General features: G+C 45.5%; 1 protein-coding gene across 4 annotated transcripts; it reads right to left on the bottom strand.

Annotated features, from left to right (window-relative positions):
* Positions 1-1423: 1423 nt before the first annotated feature.
* LOC120403140 (zinc finger protein 585A-like) lies at positions 1424-24235 on the bottom strand. 4 transcript variants are annotated; one of them, XM_039533908.1, is made up of 7 exons: positions 24170-24235; positions 14645-14785; positions 7677-7820; positions 7365-7456; positions 6712-6838; positions 6363-6476; positions 1424-6004 (listed from the first exon to the last, which is right to left on the bottom strand). In XM_039533908.1, exons 3-7 carry the CDS (start codon positions 7777-7779, stop codon positions 3681-3683), a joined length of 2760 nt encoding a protein of 919 aa, XP_039389842.1. In that variant the 5' UTR covers positions 7780-7820; positions 14645-14785; positions 24170-24235; the 3' UTR covers positions 1424-3680. The 4 variants fall into 4 exon arrangements, with proteins under 4 accessions (XP_039389842.1, XP_039389843.1, XP_039389841.1 ...); XM_039533909.1 differs by having other exon boundaries at positions 7677-7818; positions 14641-14785; XM_039533907.1 differs by having other exon boundaries at positions 7677-7818; positions 14635-14785.
* Positions 24236-26606: the final 2371 nt, after the last annotated feature.

Here is a 26606-nt window from a genome sequence, read left to right on the forward strand (position 1 = left end):
CAGTTAGAAAGGCGGCACCCTACAGAAAACACTCTGATACTTCCAGAAACATGAGTGTGAGATCCTGCCACGTGGGGGACATCATCTTTAAGAGCATGCGCACCCTGCCCCTGCTGGTGTGACCTCAGATTCGTGGTGAGTGCAAAGTCACGGCAGTTGATGAAAGAAGAAAGAATTGATTTTGCAGAAGGGTAAAAGAAGAGGGGCTTAGATCCCAGACTCTTCCCAGTGAGAGGGAGGGAGCAGGCAGCTGAGCAAAAATGGGTCCCCTTAGAAATTCTTCAGGAACAAGAGATTTACCCCCACAACCTTCCAGAGAAAAAGCAATGTGTTCCTTAGTACTAAGAGCCATGGGGGTGTTTTTGTTGTGAACTACAGTGTCACAACAGTCCCCAGCACAACCAAAGAAATACATAAATTCACTGTTTCCTAATAGGCGCACCCACCTTCACTGGGGCATCCGTGTTTAATTAATAGCACACAGAGATAGTAGTGTCAAGTAGTGCTACTTTTGTTAAATCAGTCTATTGAGAAATGAAAAGAGAGACATCTCTTCATGGATCTGTAGTCACTTCCCCTTCATGCCTCACACTTCTGGGACACTGTCCTCCATCCTTATGAAATCCAGTGACTATGAGGCCCCATTCCCATTACAGCTAGAAATGTGATCGTGTAAGTGGTTTGAGGTGGTTGCTGGTTAAGTTTGTCATCAGTTAATGAGACCTCAGATACCTCGGCTCAATCACTTTATTGATTACCAATAAAACAGCATAATACAGAAAGGTCAGACGTTACCAATGTAGAGAACAGTCTTCCAGTGATTATAGTTTACATATTTCTTGTGTTGATAATCAACCAATAATTAATAAATGAATAGCTACTAATGGATAGGAATTTTAATTGTGATTATACGTTTAATGAATAGCCTTCTCTTAAATTTAGATTTGGTTAACAAATCAGCTTTGAATGAATTTATTAAAGAGTCAAGACAGCACATACAGAGAGGCATACAATTACCCATACCTGTGGAAGGCCTTCTCTGTAGCTGCAGAGTCTGGATCCTGTCTGCCAATGGTCTTACTTTCTTATGATTTCTTGTGGTAGTTATACCCTGGTAACTCTTCTTAGTTCAACATTCCAACCCTTATTTATTGCCTCCTCCTAGTGCATACTTTCCCATATTTTAGGGCTTGTCTCCACTTACCAGGGGAATCAATGTGTGGTGATCGATCCTCCAGGGGTCAATTTAGTGGATCTAATGAAGACCCACTAAATTGACCACCGATTGCTCTCTTGTCGACTCTGGTACTTCACCAGAACGAGAAGCATAAGGTAAGTTGATGGGAGAGTTTCTCCTGTTAACCTAGCACGATGTAGACACCACAATAAGTTCACCGAAGGTACGTCAACTCCAGCTACGTTATTCACATAGCTGGAGTTGCTTAACTCAGGTCGACTTAGCCCCATCGTGCAGACCTGCCCTTAAGGCTCTTTCCTCAGTTCCCTCTTCCTTGTAATTTTCCAAGTGTTTCAACACCAAGTAGCTAATCATGGTTTATGGCCTTTTTTGGAAATTTTAATTTGTTACATATCTTGCAAATATGTTGTGGTTAGTACATTGCAAAAATATCTTATATAAAATATGTCAGTTACTGCATTGTAAAATTCCATTCCTTGCTAGATAGCTTTATGTTAACTGCAAAGCATCATGGGAATCTTGTCCCAAGGCAAGCCGTAAAATCTTTTCTGACCTATCTTTAAGTGTCAACACCTGTGTCTGTTCCAATTTGTTTATACCATCACATACCCCAGTTGTTTACAACCTAGTTACTTCCTTGTTTTGTTCATACCACTCACATCTCCCTTACACAGCAAAACAGTCAGGACTTGCAATTAATGGTTAAAACATCTGCAAACAGATCAGTCTCAGTACCTCTCCATTCCTTATTTCACTAGCAAGCATAGCAATCTGTCACACATATCCTTTATACATTTTGCATAGCTGCAAAGCCTTAGGGGACTTTGTCTCATAAGTTAACAAATCACACTCAGGCTTAATTGGCTGTAAGTTTAACGGGGCATTTTCTGTTTTCCAGTTCATACCCAGCACTCTGCCCAACTGTGTTTTTTAGAAGTAAATTAGGAAACATTTTGGGTAGCTATTCCATAGAGGATAAGCAGCAGGTCCCTGCACCAAGGATTATGGGTATTTTTTCAGACACCCTCAGTGGACTGTAGGATGCACAGCTCGGGGAGGGAGTAGCACTTGCATTACCAGTTACACTGGCCCAGTTAGGGTACTTGCCTTACGGGAGAAAAATCACGGTGTGCCTACCCACTTGGAATAGACTGAACTGCTGGGGATGGAAGATCCAGGTGAAGATGCACTCGTTGGCATCCCATTATTAACCATATGCCTTTGAAAGTGAGCTGACTCTTTAGCCAATAGTGCTATAGCCAGTTAGTGCATCATAGAAAGCTGCTGTGAGGGTGGGGCAAGGCTGACTCACTCCTGTTCACCTGTTACCTTGAAAACTGCTCTTGCTAAGAGCTTGTCTACACGTGGAATTTAACTGGCATAAAATATACCATTGTAATTATGCCTCTGTAACTCTCCATGTTGAAACACTTATTCACAGAAAGTTATGCCATTATAACCGTACTTGCAAAATTATACCAGTAAAACTTCCGGAGTAGATAAACCCTGAGACATATTTAAAAAAATACAGTTGCCTCAGTACCAAATACAGAGGTAAAATAACCTCTCTACTCCTCGAGATTCCCATTTATGCATCTCAGGATTGCATGAGCTTTTTTGGAGACAGCATATTCAGCTGATTATCCACCACACCCCAAATTTTTTTCAGAGTCCCACGTTCCCAGGATAGAATCCCCCATCCTTTAAGTATAGCCTACATTCTTCATTCATACATGTATATATTTATGTTTAGCCACATTAAAATGCATATAGTTTTTTTTTGCCCAGTTTGCAAAGTGATCCAGTTCACTGTGAATCAGTGACCTGTCCTCTTCATTATTTACCACTCCCCCAATTTATGTGTCATCTGCAAATTTTATCAGTGATCATTTTATATTTTTTTCCGGGTCATTGATAAAAATGTTTCAAAAGCAGAGGATTAAGAACTGATCTCTGCAGAATCCCACTAGAAACACACCTGTTCAACAAGGATTCCCTGTTTACAGTTACATTTTGAGACATCTCAGTTCGCCAGGTTTTAATCCGTTTATAGAGCGCCATGTTAAAATACCCATGTCTTCACAATGTGTGGAGGATGCCATTTTGTTCGGTAGCTGGATGGAATCGTCCCACTGGCACCGCCAGTCAGGAAGTCATATTCAGGGCTCACATAGGAATGCAATCCATGCATTGCATCCATAGATGGCATGCCACTGCTCAACTTGCAAAATTCAATTCCACTCCCTTGAAATTCCCATTAACCACCCCCAAAACCTGTTGAAAGATCAGTTCCTCTCCATCAGCTTTTTCCCCCCTCCCACATCTCACTCCCATGATCATAAATAAGGCAATACTACCAACCTATCCTCCTTAAACCTTGTATTTTAGAATAAGTATGAGTGGAGAAATGTCTCACCAGAATCAAAAAAGCACCACTCCATTATTTTCTATCATCACAATTGTAGATCTATTTAACCTGAAGCTACATTTGCTGTATGGTTTTTTTTTTCAAGTGGACATTTGTCAAGTGTTTAAGAAGATTTGATCGGTCATTGAAGCTTTTCTCACATTCAGTACATTTGTGAGGTCTATCTCCTCGATGCACAGACAGATGCGTGGTAAGGTGGGACTTCTGAAGAAAGATTTTCCCACATTCAGTACATTTGTGAGTCCTCTCTCCCTGGTGTATTAACTGATGCTGGGAAAGGACGAACTTCTGACGAAAGCTTTTATCACACTGCGCACATTTATAGGGTCGCTCTCCGGTGTGGATCCTCATGTGTTTAGTCAGGGTTGATTTCCGCCCAAAGCCTTGCCCGCATTCGGTGCATTTGTAAGGTTTATCCCCTGTGTGGGTTCTACAGTGACTGGTAAAGTGTCCTCGCAGCCTGAAGCTTTTGTCGCAGTCGGGACACTGATAGGGTCTCTCTTCCCTGTGGATTCTCTGATGCATAGTAAGGTATGAGTACTCGCTGAAGTTTTTCCCACAGTCAGTGCAGCTATAGTTTTTCTCCTCTTTGTGGGTCCTTTCATGTCTGCTGAGTATTGACCTATACACAAAGCTCTTTCCACAGTCTGCACATACATAGGGTCTCTCTCCTGTATGGTTTTTCTGATGCCTTCGAAGGTGAGCATGCTGGAGGTAGCTTTTCCCACATTCAGCACAGGTGTAACGTTTCTCTTCCAGGTGGATTTTCGGATGCACAGAAAGGGCTGAGTTGCTACTGAAGCTTTTCTCATTGTCACCATTTGTGCTTGTTTGTGCTCCTGTGTTGGTGCCCTGGTGGGCGATGGTGCTTTTCAATTTCTTGGAATCTCTCTCGCATTGATTAGATATACTGCCTCTTTTGCCTGCAGGGCGTCCCTTCTGCCTTCGTGGCATGCCCTGACTTCCACAGTCTCCTCCCTGCTCAGGACCCCCAGGTCTCCCCGATAATGTCCTCTGTGGTTCTGCTCCTGCAGGCCCTTCCCGCTGGAGATGCTTAGCTTCATCTTCACTCATGATCCCATCATTAAATCCTCTAGGTTCCTCTTCTTTGTGGATTCTCTGATGTTGAATAAGTCTCTCTCTTAGGACAAATTGCTGGCCACAGTATGGACACTTATAGGGTCTTTCCACCCTGTGGACTATGTAACGATGATATACAAGGATTGTCTTCGCTCTGAATCTTTTCCCACACTCAGTACATTTATAAGGTTGTTCCATTCTGTGACTCATGATGTGATCTTTGAGCACTGAACTCCGACTGAAGCTTTTCCCGCATTCTTTACATTTATAAGGTCTCTCTCCTTTGTGAGTTCTCAGATGTATCTGAAGGTATTTTTCTTGAGTGAAGCTTTTCCTACACTCACTACACTTGTAAGCACTCTTTTCTGCACCAGTTTGGTGATGCTTCATTAGGAGAGAGCAGTTATTGAAACTTTCCCCAAGTTCAGTGTCTGTATTTGGTCTCTTCCCCATGCAGTCTCTATGCTGTGTGCTGGTGTCTTTGGATTTCCTGAAGTCTGTTTTGCTGCAAGTGGATTTACTTTGTCTCCAGTCTGGAGGGTCTCCGTGCTGCTGACTCACCTTGCCCCTACTCTCACTGGCATCTCCCCACTCAGGGCACTGGGGTTTCCCCGACAACATCATGTCTGGCTTTGCTCCCGCAGACCCTTTCTTCTGGGGATTCTTGTCCCTGTTCTCACTCACAATCCCATCGTTGAACCCTCTGGACGCCTCTTCATTGTGGATTCTCTGATGCTGAATAAATCTCTCTCTCAGAATAAAGAGCTGGCCGCAGTCTGGACACTTATGGGGTCTCTCCGACTTGTGGACTGTGTAATGGTGAAGAACAAGGCTTGTCTTGTGTCTGAAGCTTTTCTTGCATTTGTTACATTTATAGGGTCTCTCCTCTCTGTGAATTTTCAGATGTATCTGAAGGTATTCTTGTCGAGTGAAGCTTTTGCCACACTCACTACACCTGACAGCACTCTTTTCTGCACTAGTTTGCTGACAAGGTTGAATAAGAAGAGGGCTGTTACTGACTCTTTCCCCCAGTTCATTGATGGTATTTGGTGTCAACCCAATATGCGTTACTGGGTGGGCGCTGGGGCCTATGGATTTCCTCAAACCTCTTTTGCTGTGAGTAGATTTACTCTTGCCTGGAAAGTCTCCTCTCTGCCGCCCCATTCTGTCCTGACTCTTGCTGACATCTGCCCCATCAGGGCCCTGCGGTCTTCCTGAGAACATCCTGTGCATTTTCACTCCCACAGCCCCTTCCTGCTGGGGACTCTCCTCCTTGTTTTCACTTGCTGTCCCGGTACCTGTTGGGAGAGAGAATCCAGATGGGATTCACTGCATGTGCTGGGGACAGAGGGGGTGGTAAAGGGATTTATCATTGATAACAGAACCTGATAGGCAGGAAGTATATTCCACCAAGTGGCAGAGGAGGGGCGGGTTCTGCCTCAAAGTCCCATATGAGCCCTAAGAAAAAAGCTGAGGGAGGAAAAAGCTTCTGCCAAGGATCAGGCAGGAGAATTGGGAGCCAGGAGTGACACCTGCCATGAGGACAGGACATAATAGTGAGTCAGATGAGATGGGACAGAACAGGGAGAGGACTCAGCGGGTTTGCTGGGATCCCAGCTTTTCCAAGCCCCAGATAGTTTCTCACTCATTCCTCACCTGTCGTAGTGCCTCTTGGGATTTCCCTTTCCTCAGAGCCCTGGAGATCTGGGATCCACATCTCTTCCCCTCGCTCCATCTGGGACAGCACATCTGGTTTAGCAATCGGAAATCCTGCTCATTGGAAAGAGGTACATGCATCATAACATGTTAAGTATTCGATGATCACTTAACTACAAAGAACATTCCAAGATTTTCTTTGCTGAAGGGGAAAGACATAATTCATATAGTTTATAAAAGATTCATGTATCACATTTTAGCAAGCAGACTGTATGGTGGGAAATGGGCTGTGTTGCTTATAAAAGATTTAGGCCATGTCTACACTACAGGGATTATAGCAACTCCTCACCTAACGAGAGGAGAGTCTCGTAATTCTCCTGCATGACATCTCTGTAGAGTTCCTTCTGCTTTTCATCCAAAAGAGCCCATTCATCTTCAGAGAAGTACACAGCCACCTCCTCAAACGTCACTGGCATCTGAAATGACATGGGTCCCCCACTCAGCACCTGCCTGCTCTGGCCACAATCCCACCATTCAGGCACAAGCTGAGCAGCAAACGGCAGAGCCATCGTCATCAACGCAGCATTGGAGGAGGGGAAGGAATCCCATTTCCCACTATCCCATCCTCCTCCACACAGCAAGAGATGCTAGACTCAGCCTGCCCATCCCCACAGAGCTCTTAGCCCCAATCCACACCACTCAAGCAAACACCTGGAGCCACAAGGGAGCCCCACTCAGCACATGCTGTTCCTGCGATAGTCTCACCACTCAGTCGTGGGATGAACTACCAGGGGATGAAGTGAGCTATCCAGGATGTTGGAGAAGCACCACATGCACAAGGCACCTCTCAAAGAAAGGGGTGTGATTATTTTATTGATGGGGAAGAAAAAGTTGGAAAGACCATTGAGCAATGGAGGAGCTGGGAGGAGGTGAGACAAATGAGTGAGGACAGACAAGGAAGCAGCACGGCCTGGCAGGAGGAAGAGTGCGGACACAACTCACCATAAAGCCGAACCTATGGAGCGAGGCCACCATATCCTGGTCTCCTTCATTCCCCTTATCATAAGGAACAAACAAATAGGGTGCAGGAAGATCTAAAGGATTACAAAGATACCATTAGAGGGACGCACACAAACTCATATGTTCCTGGACCTCACGACTCTACTAGGAACAGGGATTCACCCAGCCTCCATGTGCCACTAGACACCAAATGCTGTTCCAATGATTTCATACAGGCTGCCTTAGGGACTCCCCTCCCTGCTGTACTATCCATGCTCCCCAACACCACATGCATCTCTATACACAACTTATTACCTAGTTGCCGTGGATACTGCTGCATCTCTCTGAGGTCACAGCTTAGTTGTGGTCCTGGGTGGTGGAAGCTCTGTGACCTTGAGCTGGACGGGGGCTCCATCATCTCAGAAATCCCTTCTCTTCCGATCACACAAACTGAGACCTGGGAAACAGATATGTTGTTAGTTGTGTGTGAGGGACAAAGGTAGCATCTGAGGGGCAGTGACAAGTGGCTCTCAGATTCTCTACTAAACAGAGTTATTGAAAGCTGATGGGCCTGCCACACACATGAAAGGGGCTCTGTGTCCCTCCACATTTCCATCTTCCAATTTTCACCAATATCAGTTGGGTTCTGCACATTGATGACTAGAAGAGATCCCTCAATTTTGTATTTCTTCCTTGTAGCCTTCTGCCCAGACCAAACCTTCTTCCTTCCTGTGCTGCTTTTTTCTTCCTAGTGAACCCTTTCTGAACCCAGGTGATGTTACCTCAATTCTGCCTTTTATTTGACTGGTCATGGCACCTAGGAATGTCAGATCACAATTGCACTCCTGCAGGTAGTTGGCTCTTTTTATGCTTTTTAATGAACATTATTATTATTTATTGGTATTACCCTAGAGCCCAGAAGTTCTAGTCATGGCCCAGGATTCCATTGTATTGGGTGCTGTACAAAGAGAGAGAAAAATGACATTCGATTTCCCAAAGAGCTTCCCTTGTAACATAATCCCTCTACATTTGAGGGGCATCTCTCAAAGGGGTATCCAATTTTCTCATGAGTATGAGTTAACAGAATTTTATTTAATGAAAATCTTTTTGTTTGAACCTCGACCAGATCCAGATTTAACTGTTCTTTTTTCAAGACCCTTTTTAGACCCAAACAAAGCTTTATACCCGTGCTCTACATTTTCCATTGTACTTATCTTTTTGGTAGTGAGAGATTAGCTCTAGTTTGATTTAATTGAGTGCTTTCCCGTAAGGGGCTCCAGTCATCATCATGTCAGAACTGTTAGGTTACCTTCGGCCTCTGTGTCGGACACAGCCTTGTCATAGGAAGATGCTGAACTCTGGAGTAACATTAAAATACTCAGAAAACCATCTGTTCTATGTTTCTTGTTAAATGAGAGAGCCAGTCTATATGATTTACCTGTGTCCAGCTTCATGGTTCAAGATGTATTTGTCATATTCAGATCAAAAAAGTTTTGACCCTCAAAACCGAGGACACACTTTATTTTACATTTCACATTGATCATTTGGACAAGGGTGCCTGTTTGCTAAGCTGTCTCTTACTTAACAGGTAGTAATTTCCAAACCATGCTAGTATAACCATGGTATGGACTAAATCTTTACAAATTCCCTTGGTGCTTTTATCTAAAGGCATTGGCCAGTGGGCAGCGATCGTTAATTTCCCATTTCAGCTAGGGAGAAATTGAGATTACACTAACTAGTTTAAAAGCAATGCTGTCTGTCACTCTCACTTCCATAGCCTCCCAGAGACTGTCAGGAAAGTGACGCTATGTCTACACTCCACAGTCTATGCTGGAGCCCTGCATAGCCCCCTAGTGCAGATGCAATGTACGCTGACAGAAGTGTTTCTGATGGCAAGTGAACACCTCCCTGAACAGCATTAGCTATGCTGCTAGCAGCATTTTTCTTTCGGCATAGCTGTGTTCGCACTGGGGGTTTTGTCAGCATAGCCATGTTACTGAGTCTAGTGTGTGGTTTTTCAGCCCCAACTGACATACCGACACTGGCATAAGTTTTAAGTGGAGACCAGACCTTAGTGCCTCTTGTAGAGTACAACCAACTTTTGGCTGCACATCCAGAAGTGTAGCTGGTGCTCTTGCTTTTTCACTGTTTCTTTTGCCTGGAAGATGTTTACCTTAAACTAAACTTTACAGAAGCAAAACATAAAGGGATCGTTCCAATAAATAACCCCCAAATTCCTTGTTGAATCTAATTAATTGTATGGAGGTTAGACTGACTTTGCATTCACAATTGGAATTGCCAAAGATAAAACTACCGTAGCATAACATAGGAGCTTTTAATTTCTCACTTGCATTTCATACAATTATAGAAATGTAGGGTGGGGAGGGGCCTCAAAGGATCATCCAGTCCAGTCTCCTGGGCTAAGGCAGGGCCAAGTAAACCTTCTAGACCATCCTGGACAGGTGTTTGTCCAACCTGTTTTTACATCCTCCACTGGATGATTATTCCAAAGTTTAACTACCCATCTTGTTAGAAAGATTTTTCTAATACTACCAGACCTAGGACTGATCCCGGCGAAATCCCACTGGATACACACTCCCACTTTGATAGCGGACCATTGATAATTACTCTGAGTAGGGCCTCTCAATAATTTTTGCATCCACCTTATAGTAATTTAATCTAGACCACATTTCCCTAGTTTCCTCATGATAATGTTATGTGGGACTGTGTCAAAAATCTAAGTAAAACTGAGATATGTCATGTCTGCTGCTTCCCCCTATACATTAGGCCAGTAACCCTCAGCTTTCTTAGTGCTAGGTCAACAACCAGCATTACAAACTTTTTTAACCTTTTACTAAAGGTACCGAGGAAAAAAGAAAAAACAATTAAGCAATTTGAAATGTAAAGTATAAAGCAAGGCTTTCATTTCAACTATATCCCTTATTCCATTTTCCTTTAGCTGTGGAGAGTTTTTAGAAGAGGGGGGAGGAATCTTTTAGATGGTGCTAAGGATGGTAACAACCTTCCTTTTTGTGGGAGAAGAGAAGAAGTTAGTTGAAATGGGCTGAAGTTGCTGTTTCTGTTTTTAAAGTCTGCTCTCGTGTCCGTGACGAGAGAACAAGACAAATGCACAGAAAAGGGAGAGGAAAGAACAAGACAGACAGAAAATGAAGTTCTGTCTCACGTGCTGATTCTTAGTTGCAATCTCGCTGCTGGAGAAACAGAAAAAAGAAAAAAGGTACTTGGTTGTGTTTTAAGGTTTGCAAACTCCTCATCCCAAAATTGGGATTTTCAAATCTTATTTGATTGGATGCTACAAAAAAAAAAATCACATTTGAACCTTTCTGATGTTAATAAAGGTAAGAACTTACAACTCACTTTATTTGTAGCTTTATTTGGCTTTGTCCATATCGTTAGTAATTTGTATGAGGTGAGGTTTTTTACAGGCCCATTGACTTTAACTGTAACTCTAGTGGGGGAATGTAGACAAGAAAGGGGTGTGTACTTTGGATAGTTAAATCCGGATAGGCTGGGTTGGACTGGAATTAAATGGTGATGTTTTTAAAAGTGGGAATAGGGGAAATAACTTGATTTCCTATTAAAGTGGGTTGCTTTGGAGTAAAACAGGACACTTTAAGGAACCGTATTGGTACCTCTTTTGATTGGTAACCACAGAAAAATGGCTATTTTTAGCACAGGTTACCCTTTTTATTGGCGTTTTTTACTTGGTCAGCCTTACCAAGCATGATGATGAACTTTGGGAAAAAAATTCTGCAGTTTACACAGAACAGTGATTGTCTTAAACACATTACACCTACAGATATAGGGAGGCCCTTTTTTAGAGCAACAGGCCATCTGTGGTACTTTTCAGGTTTGAGTTCGAGTGTGATAGACCACCAAGGGAGGTGCATTAACGTGTTTCCTATAGCTGTTGCCTTTGAGATGACCTATAGAATGGACAGCTACCAATTGCCGGTACACATCCTTGCCTGGGCTAAATACTGGTAACGAGACCGTGAATGAGACATACAAGGATTGTGCCATTATACAATTTTTTTTAAAAAGAACAACCGTTTTGGTTAGGGTGAGGTGTTACAGATCCCATCTTGTTTATAGACCCACTGATAAATGCCGGCATGAATTTAAATATGTGGATTGGGGTTTTTTTTCCAGCTTTTGAAAACATTTGGGACAGTACCAACTTAGCAGTTGCTCATTTTTAATTAAGTGAGGAATCTTTTTTAAATTTTAAGGATTGTAATGTACTAGGGATTGCATTTACAAACGTATTTTCCAAATGCAGAGCATATAATCTTCTTTTTTAAGTGTTGATTCCTGTGCTGATTATTGTTTTAAGCGATTAGCTGATTAATTTTATGTTGGGTTTTATTAAATAGTTGGGTTATGTTATAAACAGTAAATTGCTTTTTCTGTGACAATTTTTTTTATTTTTTGTAACATTGGATTGACCACTTGTTTGGCTTTTTTTTGTAACACATAATTTATATGTTTGCGAATTTTTTAAATATTCGCTTGGTTTTAAATTGACACTTTTGAATTAAATAGTTCTGTTAGGGATTTTAACCTTTTAAGGAGATTTAAGCTACGATTTCTTCTAGAGACATATGGTTTATGGAAGTTATTATTCATTCCCAACAGAACAATATTTTGCACTTGTTAATGTGAATAAAATTGCAGCCTAAGTTGTACTGAGAAAAAGGAAGGCACTTTGGTGTGCTGACAATAGCTACATTTTTCTAGATACCAATTAGACACATTTAACACTACAGGAACATGCATAAACCGAACCTGATTACTTTTTTTATTATGGGTGTTGTGGTGAGACCACTAGCACATTCTGGGTTTATTATTGGACAAGTTACATTATTTGGTATTGATTATTATAATTATAGTTAATAATTGGATTTTGAACCTTAAATTCAAATGTTACATTTAGTACATTTTTTGCTTTCTGATTTGGTTTGAAAATTAGCTATAATGAGCATTTTATATTGTTCTTTATTTTTATATTTACGTTTATATACGGTTAAACTCCCCCCCACACACACACACCATTATTAGATTATTATAAAACTTAAAAAAAAGCCATTTATAAGGTATTCTGTGTTTTAGGGAAGTTGAATTTGTTGGTGAGGAGTTACACGTTTTACATTCTTTCCCCTTTGAGTTATTATTTAAAGGCCAAATGTTTTTCCAGCCACTGGATGGCAACAAGATAACTTTAACCAATTGACATTTAAATGTGACATTTTTCCCTTTAATTTCCTTAACCTGGTGTAGAGGACTGTGGATAAGTTTTGGGTTGAGTATAATAGTTCGTTTCTTTTGTGTTAGTATGTTTTGTTTTTACATGCTTAGGCAATTCAGCCCAACAGTGTAGTCTGGTTTTATGGGGTTGTAACAGTTTAGTTCCAAATTTGTGATTTTGGCTTAGTTTTACCCTTAGAGCAATGATAAGGGTGTCGTAAATTAGAAATGTTAGTGTTTATTTTATGGTTGTAATTTGCTGGACTTCAGCTGTTGTGATTATATTGGATGCTGTTTACCTAAGTTCTGAGGAGGAAGTTACTTCTGCGACCTGAATGATTGATAGAGCTTTAACTGATTAGCATGGTAGATTTTGTTTTTATTACGCATGCCTTCTGTTATTTTAATGTTATGCACCGCTGAACTGAGTTTATTGATGACTTGGAAGGGTCCGATCCATTGGTCACACAGCCCATGCTCTGGTGCTTTATAGAATAACAGCATTACTTGGTTTTCAACCTTTTACATTTTTTTTTTTGGTTGTGGTTTTTTTTGGCTTTTATTCACGTAAGCCTTTGCCTTTTGTTTGGCTTTTCCCAATTTAGCTGCTCCCTGCAAGTGGACCCAATTTAAATGTTTTTGCAGGTAGGTGTCCATTTTTATTTTATTTAATTGAGTGCCACTGGTGTGCCAAATTAAATGGGGAGGCGGTGACTTGGATCTCTGCAGGCATGAATTGTTCTGGGCGGCATCTGAAAAGAAAGGAACACAGTCCCAGGCCCCTACAAGGGGTCCAAACGCATAACCCTGTTGAGGGGCACGTCCACTCGAAGGTCCGGGACTATTATGTGGGTTAGGGTCATTTTGCCGACGCTGGTACCTAGGGAATCTAGGAACACCTTGGCCTAACCGTGGAGGTCCCCCAATCCTCACGGTGGGATTAGCTTGTGGTTCCTGAAGTACTGCAACAGGGGCTCCATGCCAACCTATTTTAGGGCCTCTCTGAGAATATGCGTTGGCCAGGGGTAGTAACAGAATTTTTTTTTAAATTAAAGAATTCCCCTGATTAGGCTTCTTTGGGGGCTAATTTATTAGGCCCCCCCCATTTTTTGTAGCATAGGGTTTTAATTTTTAGTGAGTTGTTTTTTTTTGTAACTTTAATTGGCCACCCTGGAACAGTGATTGTTACTGCTAACCAACAGATGTATTTTACCAGCGATGCATACCTGATAGGTGAGCCATTAGAAGATGTGAACCCATTTGTTTTTCAACATGGTAGAAACTTTGTGAGAGAATTGCATACCCATACGGAGTTTGAAAACAGACAGATACTTTGGTATGTGGTGGTGATGGAGAACTGCACACAGTACTCCAACACACAAGCCACCGCTGCTATTTTAGCATACTGAGCAGAATGTGGAATGCATGCATATGCCTTCTTCCAAGGCTCTTTTTTCTCTTCGGGAGGAACTGCATAGATTTTAAACCCAGTATAAGGTTTGCCTTGATGGTAAATAACTAGAACCGTTAACAAAGAAATGATACCTTTTAATGGAATTTGTGTTCTGGCTTAACGGTTGGGAAAGCTTTTTTTCCCTTCCCCCTTAGATTCAATTGATTAAGATCAGGACACACCTGTGGCTCCCCTTAGTACAGTAGGGTAGTTGGTAACAAAGATGGTGTCCTAACAAGTTTTACTGCAATTTTTTTTTCTCTTCCCCCCCAGCAATGCCCAGCGGGCTAGGCAAGCATTTGAAACTTGCCCATCTTTTACCCTATTGGACAGTAAGAACTGAAGGGGAGTATGCGATGAGTGTAATATGATCGGGCTGAGGCCAATTAGAAAATAAAAGTGTTGTGTGGCCTAACTGGTGGCCAACAGGTACTTTTCATAATTGTCCTACTTAAGTTCAATTGATGACATTAAACGTGAGGCATAGGCCACAGGTCTGATTTTTTCATGCCTCTCTTATGAAGCCACAGCAGCTAACGCATTAACACTTACTGCTACCTTTTTAGATGATTGGGTATCTTAGGATTTGGAGTGATCAACACCAGGGCCTTGACAATGGTCTGTTTTAGCTGGGATACTGCTTCCGTGTGTTGCTCAGTTCATTTTCATTGGACACTTTTCTTTAACAGCTGGTACAAGAGACCTGCAATGGAAGCAAAATTAAGAATGAAATTCCTGTGGTACCCAATTAAACACAAAAGGATTTTAAAGCTGTTAGGTCCTGTGGTAAAGGCAATGTTTGAATTGCATTTACTTTTTGTTACACTGGGTTTTACCCCATTTTGTCAGGGTCAGGCCCAAGAAAGACACGGTTGGCCATTAGCCGTGCCTTGGCCATATTGCATTTTAGCCCTGCTTCCTTTAGGATCTGCAGAAGCATGTCACGCCTTTTCAGATGCTCCTTCTTGGTTCATGTTGCTAAACAAAGGTCATTTACGTATTGAAACAGAACAGTTGGTTTAGAAAATTACGACAGTACGCACCTCATTTGCGCATAGAATGAAGCTGGAGAATTTTTATACCCCTAGGGTAAACGTGTTCAGGAATATTGGCCCCCCTGGAAACTAAATGCAAAACGGTACTGTGAAATGCAGGCCAATGACAATGTCCAAAAGCTGTTACTGATGTCAAGGACAGTAAACCACACAGACTCTGGATCAAAGGACTTTATTAGATCTGGCATTTTGACCACTGTAGAGGTGCACGTGGGTGTGACCTGATCTAGGCATCTGTAATTTATTGTGAGATGCCAAGAACCATCTAGTTTCTTCACAGGCCAAATAGGAGAATTGGCAGTGGAAGTACATCTACGTAGTACTCCCTGTGTCAGCAAAGCCTTGATAATCTTTTCTATGTATGGGTTTGCCTGATCTGGGTAAGGATATTGTCTTTGGGCTGATGCATCTTTTCCTTTTACAACAATAGTGACTGCCATACAGCCACAATCACGTTTGTGTTTAGCAAAGGCATCCGCATGCTTGCGAAGTAAAGCCTATAACTCAGGTTGGTTTGCATAAGTAGCCACTATTTTGCTTAAATCATACCACTCCACTGGAGACACCATGCCATACTCAGGTATGATTACTGGTGAGTCACCCATTGCCTGTTCTACAGTAAGACACAATAGGTTAACCAAATCAAGAACACAGCCCTGTTTGTATAGGAAATCAGTTCCAATAGGCAATTCTTTGGGTTTGCTAATTTTATTAACGCAAAGGTATGAACCTTTTTTAGGTGACCTATCTGTACTTTAATGGGTTTAGAAAGTGTGGTAACAACCTGATTGCTTGCAAAAGTTGAAAGTGTTTTTGTACGCCCTGATGACAGAGAAGAGGATCTAGGATCCTTGACATGCATAATGCCAATTGCTGCCCCAGTATTTATAATAAAATTCTTGTGGTGGCCCCCTACCACTGCAGATACTGTGGGTCTCCTGCTTGCATCCCTGCCTAAAGGGACTATGACTTTGCTTAGGGCCGGCTGGCATCATGCCGAGTAATTTGTAGAGTATGCAGACAAATAATCTATGGGTTTTCCTTTTATCTCTTCGGAGGCAGCCAACTCTGGAGGAGGAGAGGCTGTCCACCGGAGAGAAGGAAATGGATCAACAGAGGCCACTGGACGGTTCGAGGGTGCTGGGCCTTGCCTTCCATCATCAGCTCATTCACGTGTGCTTGGAGTTCCCGGATATTCCATCCTTGAGTCTCAAGCGTCTGCTGCACTGTCTTCAACATTATTACAACTGAGTTTTAATTTCTGTGGGGAGGCAGTGACTTGGATCTCTGCAGGCATGAATTGTTTTGGGCGGCATCTGAAAAGAAGAAACACAGTCCCAGGCCCCTACATGGGGTCCAAACACATAACCCTGTTGAGGGGCACGCCCACTCGAAGGTCCAGGATTATTACGTGGGTTAGGGTCATTTTGCCAACGCTGGTACCTAGAGAATCTAGGAACACCTTGGCCTAACACCCTGGGGGTCCCTCAATCCTTACAGTGGGATTAGCTTGTGGTTCCTGAAGTACTGCAACAGGGGCTCCACACCGACCTATTTTAGGGCCTTCCTGAGAATATGCCTTGGCCAGTAAGGCTAATGCCTTCTTTAAAGAAGTGCTATCATTTATATGCATGTTCCCCAATTTCAGGAAAAGGTTAAGAGAGTTATTGACCAACAAACTAACATATGGTGGCTTATCTGTTTTCTCTTTTATGTGACTGTGCTATGCTGCACTTAACCGCAGGTGAAACTGATGTGGGGACTCATTAGGTCTCTGCTTTAAGTTAGACAGGATGGCCACTTCAGCTTGCCCCAGATGCTGATTATGTTCCAATAGGGCTACTGTGTCTTTAAAAGATCTTTCTCCTACCCTAAACTCAGGTGGCAAAATACTCCATAATGCTCAATTCACTGTGAGGAGTTGTAAGATTTTAACCCAATCTTTTCTTGGTAAGCCAAACACTTTTGCTGTTTTTTGTACACGTTGTGCATTCATTGCAACCGAAGAATCCTCCATCACTCCCACTTCCTTAGCTACCAGATCTAGGGTCTTAATATCTGTAACAACTGCTACATGGCAATCAGAATTAGAATTTGAGGATCTTTTCTCCGGGTCGGGATTTGGGCTTTTATTTGAGCTTGAATCTATAATTTTTATGTTTTGACGTTTTCTACCCAAATTCACATTTTTCCCCTTGGAGCTATTAGAACTTTCCTCTGGAAATAATCCTGGATGAGCAGGGAAACTTTCCATAAAACCTCTACGTCCTACACTCAAGGCATCTCCACACTGACGCCGGACATCTTTCAGTTCATTAAGATCTGGTGTAGTAGGGTGTTCTACTGGTACACCAGGTAATATCAGCATATACCAAGGGGGTGTAGAGGGTTCACAAAATTCTAGGGACCCAGGCAATGTTGATGATTGCTCAAATGCCAATAAGTGTCCACCCAAAGGGGCTGGGTCTCTTGATCTATATGGTGTCAATGTAACATTGGGTGGAGGAGCAGGAATTGCATCCCTTGGTTATCATATCTTTCTCTGTTGTAACCTAGAGATTACTACATCACAGGCACTAGCTACTCGTGTCACTTGTGACACTGCATCTTCTAGTCCCTGAACAATTACAGTCTCTAAAGGCCCTCCCTCTTCACTATCAGGGGAGGACACTAACAGAGGAGAGGATATTTCCTCCCCCTTTGCTCTGCTCACCTTATCCTTTATATCATTAATCGCCTTCTCTGTGATGACACTCAACTTCACCTCTTGTGATGTTGTCCTAGGACTTCCTTTTTTTTTTTTGATCTGCAGACTGCTGGTAGCTGCTGCACTGCTAACTTCCTCTTTTGACTCTCCCAGTGGCTTCTAAGACTCAATCTCCAATTCCGCTCCTAAAGGTACTGTATCCACCTGAACTAACTCTCTCACCCTACTTTTAGTAACTGGCCCTGCAAGTTTCTCTATCTTCGTGAGTTTCACCATGTCAATAGAATCATAGAATATCAGGGTGGGAAGGGACCTCAGGAGGTCATCTAGTCCAACCCCCTGCTCAAAGCAGGGCCAATCCCCAGACAGATTTTTGCCCCAGATCCCTAAATGGCCCCCTTGAGGATTGAACTCCCAACCCTGGGGTTAGCAGGCCAATGCTCAAAGATGGGAACTGATTCTTTGTCCTCCTCTAACACATTTTCTATATTTTCCAACTCTTTGATTCTTTTCAACAGCCGACCTCAGTCTGATTTATAGCCGTCCAGTGACTTTAAGCTGACATTCACTCGCTCCTGCCAACAATGTGCTTCCTCTCCTGCTTCCTATATTTGGTACCTACACCGTTTTAACATTTTCTTTAACTTCTGCTTCTTTTGGAAAAGTACTGACTGTTTCTTTGACACTACATGTAGCTGATTTGTTAAATCCTGAATAATTTTTCCTCCCTCATCCAAAGTTTGCTGGGCTTTTCTGAGTAACTCTAATTTTTTATTCAATTTCTTTCTCAGTGAACTACAAGCCACGAGCAGACATTCAACAGCTATTCCCTTCACCAGTTTAGCCTCTTTTTTTTTTTGCTTTGTTTCTACATTAAACACCTCACTTACAAAACCCCATGGGTTAAAATGCTTAGAGATCATTTCGCTATTTCTCAGCTGTACTAAACCTCCATCATGTTACTGAATGTATTTTCTGGCAAAGTTTTGTAAAGCCATACTGCGGGTAACTCCAACAGACTCTACTCTTGCCCTTGCTCCACTCATCTTAACATGCAACATAGAATTCATTTCAATTCTAAAACTTCACTATTGACTAGCCTATGTATTACAGGTCTGTCGCATCTTAGGCGCATTTAACATGTGTGATTTCAGCTTTATGCGGTCAGCAAAAACAAGAAAAAAAAACAACAACAAAAGAGAAAAACAACAATTTAAATACTGTTTCTATAGTGCAAGCAATTCCGCCTGCCATTACACTCAATGTAATTTTGACTATACGCGATTTTCGCTTTACGCGCTAACTGCGGAACATAACCCCAGCGTAAGATGCGACAGACCTGTAAACTATATAATGAACACTCTGCTGTTCTTTACTCTGAAACAGAAGGTGTCCCTTCACAGAAACACACCAAATCATTTTTTACACTTAGTTCAATAAGTCCCAAATAAACGATAGAGAGGTGGGGGCGCATTCCCCTCTCTTCCCTTGATGGCTCGAAGCTGAAGCTCTTTTCCTCTGTTGGGACCTGCCAAACGGCTGGGGAAAACTGAGGCAGACGGATCAGAGGTGTAGTCCGGGAGAGTTGAGGGGACTGAAATAAGGTAGCTCGAATCGTACAAGTTCTGAGTTACTGTGGCCTCTTGGCAGCAATTAATACATAGATTTATTAACCCCCACACCACCACTAGTGTGGGTCATCGGGCCCGATGCTACTGCTAATATCTTATCGGTACCATTTGTTATAACTTCAACCTTTAACAAAGCCCCTTAAACGTGTGTATCACTTTAAATAATAATACTATAACTTTATCTTGCAAGATTAAATTCAAAACCTCTAAGCTAAAACTTTAAGTCAAACCACAGTACATAACAGGAAATTCTGGAATCGCTGCCAAGAAGCAGTCACAGGAAATCAGGTTCCTGTGTTCTTAAGAGTGAGTGAGTAAGACACACAATCTTGCTCTCTAACTCTAAGGGTACGTCTACACTACTAGCGATCGATCTATCAGGGATCAATTTATCGCGTGTAGTGTAGACACAATAAATCGATCCCCAATCGCTCTCCCATCGACTGCTGAATCCCAGCTCAGTGAGAGGCGGAAGCAAAGTCGACGGGGGAGCCGCGGCAATCGACTCCGCGCCATGAGGACGTGAGGTAAATCGAACAAAGCTACGTCAACGTCAGCTACGCTATTCTCGTAGCTGATGTTGCGTATCTTAGGTCGATCCCCCCCCAGTGTAGACCAGGGCTAACTCTTCACTTATGCCTCAGGTGAGATTCTCAGGGGTCTAAAGATGCCTGGAATCCCTGTCACACACTCAAGTGTCCTGCCTGTTGTATGTTGTACCCCTATAAAAAGATCTTGTGTGCTTTTTATATAAGCATAACATGCCTTGCTCACCAGTCTGTTGCCTGATTTAGGAGGTTAATAATATTAATTTGGATAGTATTGGTTTTAGGCTCGCCAATTTGTTTGATTAGAACAGGGGTAGGCAACCTATGGCACGGGTGCCGAAGGCAGCATGCAAGCTGATTTTCAGTGGCACTCACACTGCCCAGGTCCTGGCCACCGGTCTGGGAGGCTCTGCATTTTAATTTAATTTTAAATGAAGCTTCTTAAATGTTTTTTAAAAACCTTATTTACTTTACATACAACAATAGTTTAGTTATATATTATAGACTTATAGAAAGAGATCTTCTAAAAATGTTAAAATGTATTACTGGCACGCGAAACCTTAAATTAGAGTGAATAAATGAAGACTCAGCACATCACTTCTGAAAGGTTGCCAACCCCTGTGTTAAAGGAACGAAGGATCCCACCATACGGGCATGGGGAACACCATAAACATTCAAAGTCTGTTTCTCACACATCCCAGGCCTCCTTCTCAGGCCTTGGCTGCACTGTGGTGATACCACGGGTCAGATACTTGCTCTGGTGGTGGCCACAAGCCCTCAGGCTATAGGTGGTAAGACCCTTCTTCCCCATATTGGCCCTCCCATAGGATTCACGTTAGGGTTGCCAACTTTCTAGTGCACAAAATTGAACACCCTTGCCCCATCCCCCACCCCTTCTCTGAGGCCCTGGCCCCACTCACTCCAGCCCCCCTCTCTCCGTCGCTCGATCTCCCCCACCCTCACTTACTTTCACTGGGCTGGGGCAGGGGTTTGGGATGCGGGAGGGGATGCGGGCTCCAGCTGGGGGTGCGGACTCCAGAGTGGGGCCAGAAATGAGGGGTTCAGGGTGTGGGAGGGGCTCCAGCACAGGAGGGGATGCGGGCTCTAGGAGGAAGTCAGGGTGCAGAAGAGGGTTCCGACCTGGGGCAGGGGGTTCGGTCTCTGGCTGGCTGGCACTTAGCTCAGGCGGCTCCCAGTCAGCAGTGTAGTGGGGCTAAGGCAGGCTCCCAGGAAGCAGCTGCCATATCTGGACCCTAGGCAGACTGGCGGCGGCGCAGCCAAGCAGCTCTGCGTGGTGCACACTGCCCATGCCTGCAGGCACCACCCTGCAGCTCCTGACCAATGGGAGCTGCAGAGGCAGCACTCGGGACAGGGGCAGCGCACCCCTGATCACACTTGTGCCTAAGGGTCGCAGGGACATGCCAGCCGCTACTGGAAGCTGTGCCTAGCTAGGGCAGGCAGGGAGCCTGCCTTAGCCCTGCTGCACCGCCAACCGGACTTTTAACGGTCCAGTCAGCAGTGCTGACCAGAGCCGCTAGGACCCCTTTTCGACTGGGCATTCCAGATGAAAACCAGACGCTTGGCAACCCTAGTTCCCGTGCCCTCTCCAGTCTGGCAACATCTCTCTGCACTGGGCCCTCTGCCCAGGATTCCCCCCTCACTCTCCCCAGCTGCTCACCACATTTGGCTGCAGTGTTACTTGTGGTACAGCCAGGATCCGCTATCCTGACTCTGGCCCCACAGCTCCCTGCTGTAGCTCAGCCCTGGCTCACCATGGGCATAGCTGGTCTGAGCTGTTTCAGATCCCTAGCTCTGGCTCCTCTGCCTCCAGTTCAACTTGGCTCCTCTGGCTTAGTGCTGCTGCTCTGCCTCCAGCCCAGCTCAGGCTGCTGCTCTCTCCTTATCTCTGCCCTGATCTGGCTCAGGCAGCTCCAGCTCACACAGAGGAGAGCCCCGAGCTCCTGACTCCTCACTGGCTTGCTTGTCCTGTCAATCGGACTGACCTGGAGCACTGTCCTCTCCCCATTGGTCCTGGGGACTGTCGTTCTCTTTAACCTTACATTTCAATTTATTGAAGTTTTCTTAGGTCAAAATTGATACCTGTGAAATATTGCAAATGCTTTTCTACATGGGACAACAACCAGAAAAGCTAAGATGAGTGCTCCACTGCTTCTCCCCTTCTCTTTGTACTTAAAAAAAAAAAATCAAATGTGGATGACACCTGAACTATACAAAACTTTAAAAATGTTGAAAACAAGTAAAAGGCCTGATGATTAATAGTTTTTAGGGGAAACACTCCTACAGTCTTCTATGGTGGCCCTGTCAGTGCAAAACTAAGGCCACTTCTGAAAGAGAGCATTCACACAGAGGTTTAAGGCATTGTAACTTATGTGCATTAATGTCACACCTTTAGTGTCACACCATGTAGACTAGCCTTTAATAACTAATGGGAGAGAAATAAGTGAAATTAAGGGAGGAAAAGTCTCTATTAATGCTTTAGTTTAAAATGTTTTAATTGTTTTTTTCCTGATACCCACATAACTGGGGGCTGCAGGCATTCAGATGCAAATACCTCTGATGGCAAAGGAACAGTGTTAGCCACATAATCAGAGTCAGGGTTGTCAAGTTCTGAATAATAATGGTTCATTTAACATCTGTGTCCTCTGTGCTAAGAAAAGGGGTGTTTTTAATCACAGGGTAACAAACATGCCTTACCTATCCCACTGTAAAAACACAGTGGACCTAAAGCACTTTTAGTTTCACCAAAAGACAAGCTAGGTGATATCACCACCACGTCCCCACCCAACCAATAAAAAGAAGTAACAGTATACTCATTGTTTAAAAAAAAAAATCATTGACTTTGGCAGTAACGATCAATAAACCTGTCAGAATGAAGAACATCACTGAAATGTGCCATAACAAAATATACATAAAAGACAATGAAATTAAAATATGTAATTAGAAGAATAAACAGTTTTGTACAAAAATCAACATCTATGTATGCAACAAATTAAGTAATAGAAGAGGAAAGTGTAAGCTTCAATATTTTCAGGATGGGGAATTACTTACAGAAATAAGGATTTTTAATAAGGCTGCAGTTATAAATGGGGAGGGGGAAGGAAAACCCATGTTATCCAAAGTCCAAAATGGTGTTGAATATTATAGGAATGTACAACTCTTTTAGGTACATGGAATCTTTGGGGTAGATACATGCTTTTGCTGTATGCCCTAAGGGCTCAGAAACAAAAAGGCAAATTAAAAGAACCCAAAATGTATGTATGTATGTATTTATCTTCATGACTTTGGGGTGTATAACTCATGATTTTTGAATGCTTGTGGTTGTCAATCTATATTTAGTATAAAAAAATTACAGTAGAAATTTGCCTTTGAGAAGGATTTCACATAAGATAACATGGTGCCCTTAGGGCCAGATGTTTAGATATCTAGGGCCTGGTATTTAGATGACTAGCAGGATTTTCAAAAGCATCTAGGTGCTTTCAACCTTTAAAAAAAAAATCTGGCCTTTAATGAATCTTTGGGAACCGATTTGCACACTCCGGTGGTGACAGCTGAGATGGCAACAGGGCTCTGGATAAAGAGACCAAGGAACAGTTGGCAAAGCTAATCCCCGCTGGCAGATCAAAGGAAGGTGAAGACGTTTGGCCACCGACCCAGAAAATCAGGGGGCGCCTCGAAGTCAGGGGTCCCCCAGAATAAACGTGTGTGCCGGTAAAAAGAAAAACGCCGCCTGGAAATCCAGCCTAGCCAGGCAAACGGGCAGCGCTGCCCTAGACACGTTGGGAGCCGTTGGGCGGCCGTTACGCCGGGCGCGCGGGCGTTATTCTGAGCAGGACGGACCCGCCCGCGGCGCGTGACGTTAACCCGGCTGCTGAGGGGAGCGGGGAGCAACCGGGCGCGCGCGTCCCCGCGCTCAGCCCGCGTAACGGTCACAGCGCCCCAGTAACGACCACAGCCCCCTCAGTAACGGCCACCGCGCCCCTTCCCCCGTTCCCCTCAGTAACCGCCATGGCGGCCGCCTCCCCGCTCCGGAACGGCCGTGCCGCCATCCAGACAGGGCGGGGAGGGGGGGCACCTGCCGCCTCCCGCGGGCTGCTGACCGCACACAGCCCAGCCCCGCGCTCCTACCTGCAGCGCCACGCGGCCAGGTCCCCGGGAGCCGGGGAATGAGCCTTTCGCCGCCACTAACCTCCCTACCCGCTCCCCCGTCCCGCCCCCTCCTCGGCTTCCCCCAATCAGCAGCTGAGAGGAGACTGGAGTGACAGGCCTCCTAACCAATAGCAGCGTCCTACGACCCAGGGCCCCCGCCCCCGCCGGGGTGATGACAAGTGGCTCTGACAGCCGGGGGCAGCGAGAGAACCGCGCGGGAAGCTCTCGGCGTGTTCCTGTCCCCCCCCAGGCTGGCGGGGGGAGGGGGGTGTTGGAGCAGTGGGAGGGGGCCAGCAGTGAGTGTGCGGGGAGCAGCTGGGGGGAGCAGTGAGTGTGCGGGGAGCAGCTGGGGGGGCAGTGAGTGTGCGGGGAGCAGCTGGGGGGCAGTGAGTGTGGGGGGACAGTGAGTGTGCGGGGAGCAGCTGGGGGGAGCAGTGACTGTGGGAGGAGCAGCTGGGGGCAGGGGAGCAGCTGGGGATCAGTGGGTGTGTGTGGGGAGCAGCTGGGGGCAGTGAGTGTGGGAGGAGCAGCTGGGGGGGCAGTGAGTGGGAGAGCAGTGAGTGTGGGAGGAGCAGCTGGGGGGCAGTGAGTGGGGGGGGCAGTGAGTGTGCGGGGAGCAGCTGGGGGGATCAGTGGGTGTGTGGGGAGCAGCTGGGGGGGCAGTGACTGTGGGAGGAGCAGCTGGGGGGAGCAGTGAGTGTGGGAGGAGCAGCTGGGGGGGAGCAGTCCCTGGGGCAAAGCTCCTGAGTGGGGGGGGAGCTGCAGAACAGTGGGGGGCTGGGATCAGCTAAGTGGGTCTTGGGGGCGCTCAGAGCAGCAGGGAGCCCTGTCACCTCTCCCCAGGGAAGAGACCAGGGACAGGCCCTTCTGGTCCAGAGCCGTCACGGCCACTAGCACCAGGTGCTGCAAATTCTGCTGGCAGGTGCTGAGCTGGCAGGGGATGAAGGCTGTGCTGCAGGCCACGGCTCCAGCATCCATCTCCCCGCTATCCTCCTCTGTAATGGCCACAGTGCCCCCTTCCCCTCTGTAATGGCAGTGCCGTTGATAGATAACATGATTTGTGCTTAGTTGTCTGTTTTGGGAATGTGCTTGGTTGTTCTAGGAAATGATGCTATTGCTAAATGATCCATGACCTGCTTACATAACTAATAACAAATATTGAATAGTACCAGGATCAAGGGGAAAAACGTGGAATGTTTAGAGTACAAGTAAATAGACCTATGTACCCCACGTCTGCAAAATCCTGAAAATATGCTGTATCATTATGGTCTGATATGACGTCAAAAATGGTATATATATGCACGCACTGCTTTGTATCAGGGTGTCACTCCTCTGGTATGAACCGAGGGGGGCACCCGCTCAGCTGATCGTTCTAATAAAGGGCTGCTATCTGTTTATACTCTACTTCGATCTCTGTGCCTCCTTGGGGTAATTGACTAGCTCCAGGGAGAACGAGCCCTTTTGGCTAACACCGTGATACCGAGAGGGTGGGGGGGTCACCTGCTGCCCCCCATGCGGCACTGAGGTGTGCTGGTTGCACACAGCCTGTACTCCTGCACAGCACAGGCTTCAGAAGTTCGCACCCAAAGTCCATGCCTAGGGTGACCAGATCACCCAGGTCAAATATCGGGACGCGGGGGGGGGCGGGGCGGGGGCAGAGGGGGAAAAATGGCGGCAGAGCAACAAAAAAAAAATCCCCCACCCCCGATTCCTCCTCCCTCCGCAAGCGCTGGAGGGAGGCCCGGGAGACTCGGGAGCACGGGGCCGGGGTGTGTGTGAGTCCAGCCTGGCCCCGAGCAGGCAGGACTCGGGCACGGTATCTGGAGGGAGAGTAGGGGGGCAGCCCGCGGGGCTAGGTGGTGGCTGTTCTCCCCACCTGGGCAGGGGACTCGGGAGCAGCCGCTGCTGTAGCTCCCACTGCCGCGGGGGGAGGAAGCGGCCGCTGGCCAAGCTCGGCAGCTGCGGCTCTGGCGCCCACGAACCCCCCGAGCCCAGGCCTGCTGCGGGGACCCAGCGCGCACGCTGCGCATACCCAGCCCCTGGCCACTCGCGTCTGGGCTGGCTGCCCAGCTGGTGCAATCCTGCGGGCGGCCTCGGAGTGGGGGCAGCAGGCCCCAGCCCCCCGCATCCCGCTCGGGTCCTGCAAGGGAATGAATGGGACTGGGCTGCCGATGCCTCCGCCACGGGATTGCACCAGCCGGGCAGCCAGCCCAGACGCGACTGGCCAGGGGCTGGGCGCAGTGTGCGTGCTGCCCCGCAGCAGGCCCGGGCTCGGGGGGTTCAGGCCCGGGCACCAAAGCCGCAGCCGCCGAGCGCCACGTGCTTGGCCACTTCCTCCCCCCGCAGCAGTGGGAGCTGCAGCAGCGGCTGCTCACGAGTCCCCTGCCCAGGTGGGGAGAACAGCCGCCACCTAGCC

This window comes from Mauremys reevesii, linkage group 4 (assembly GCF_016161935.1).
Source record: "Mauremys reevesii isolate NIE-2019 linkage group 4, ASM1616193v1, whole genome shotgun sequence".
Classification (NCBI taxonomy): domain Eukaryota; kingdom Metazoa; phylum Chordata; order Testudines; family Geoemydidae; genus Mauremys; species Mauremys reevesii.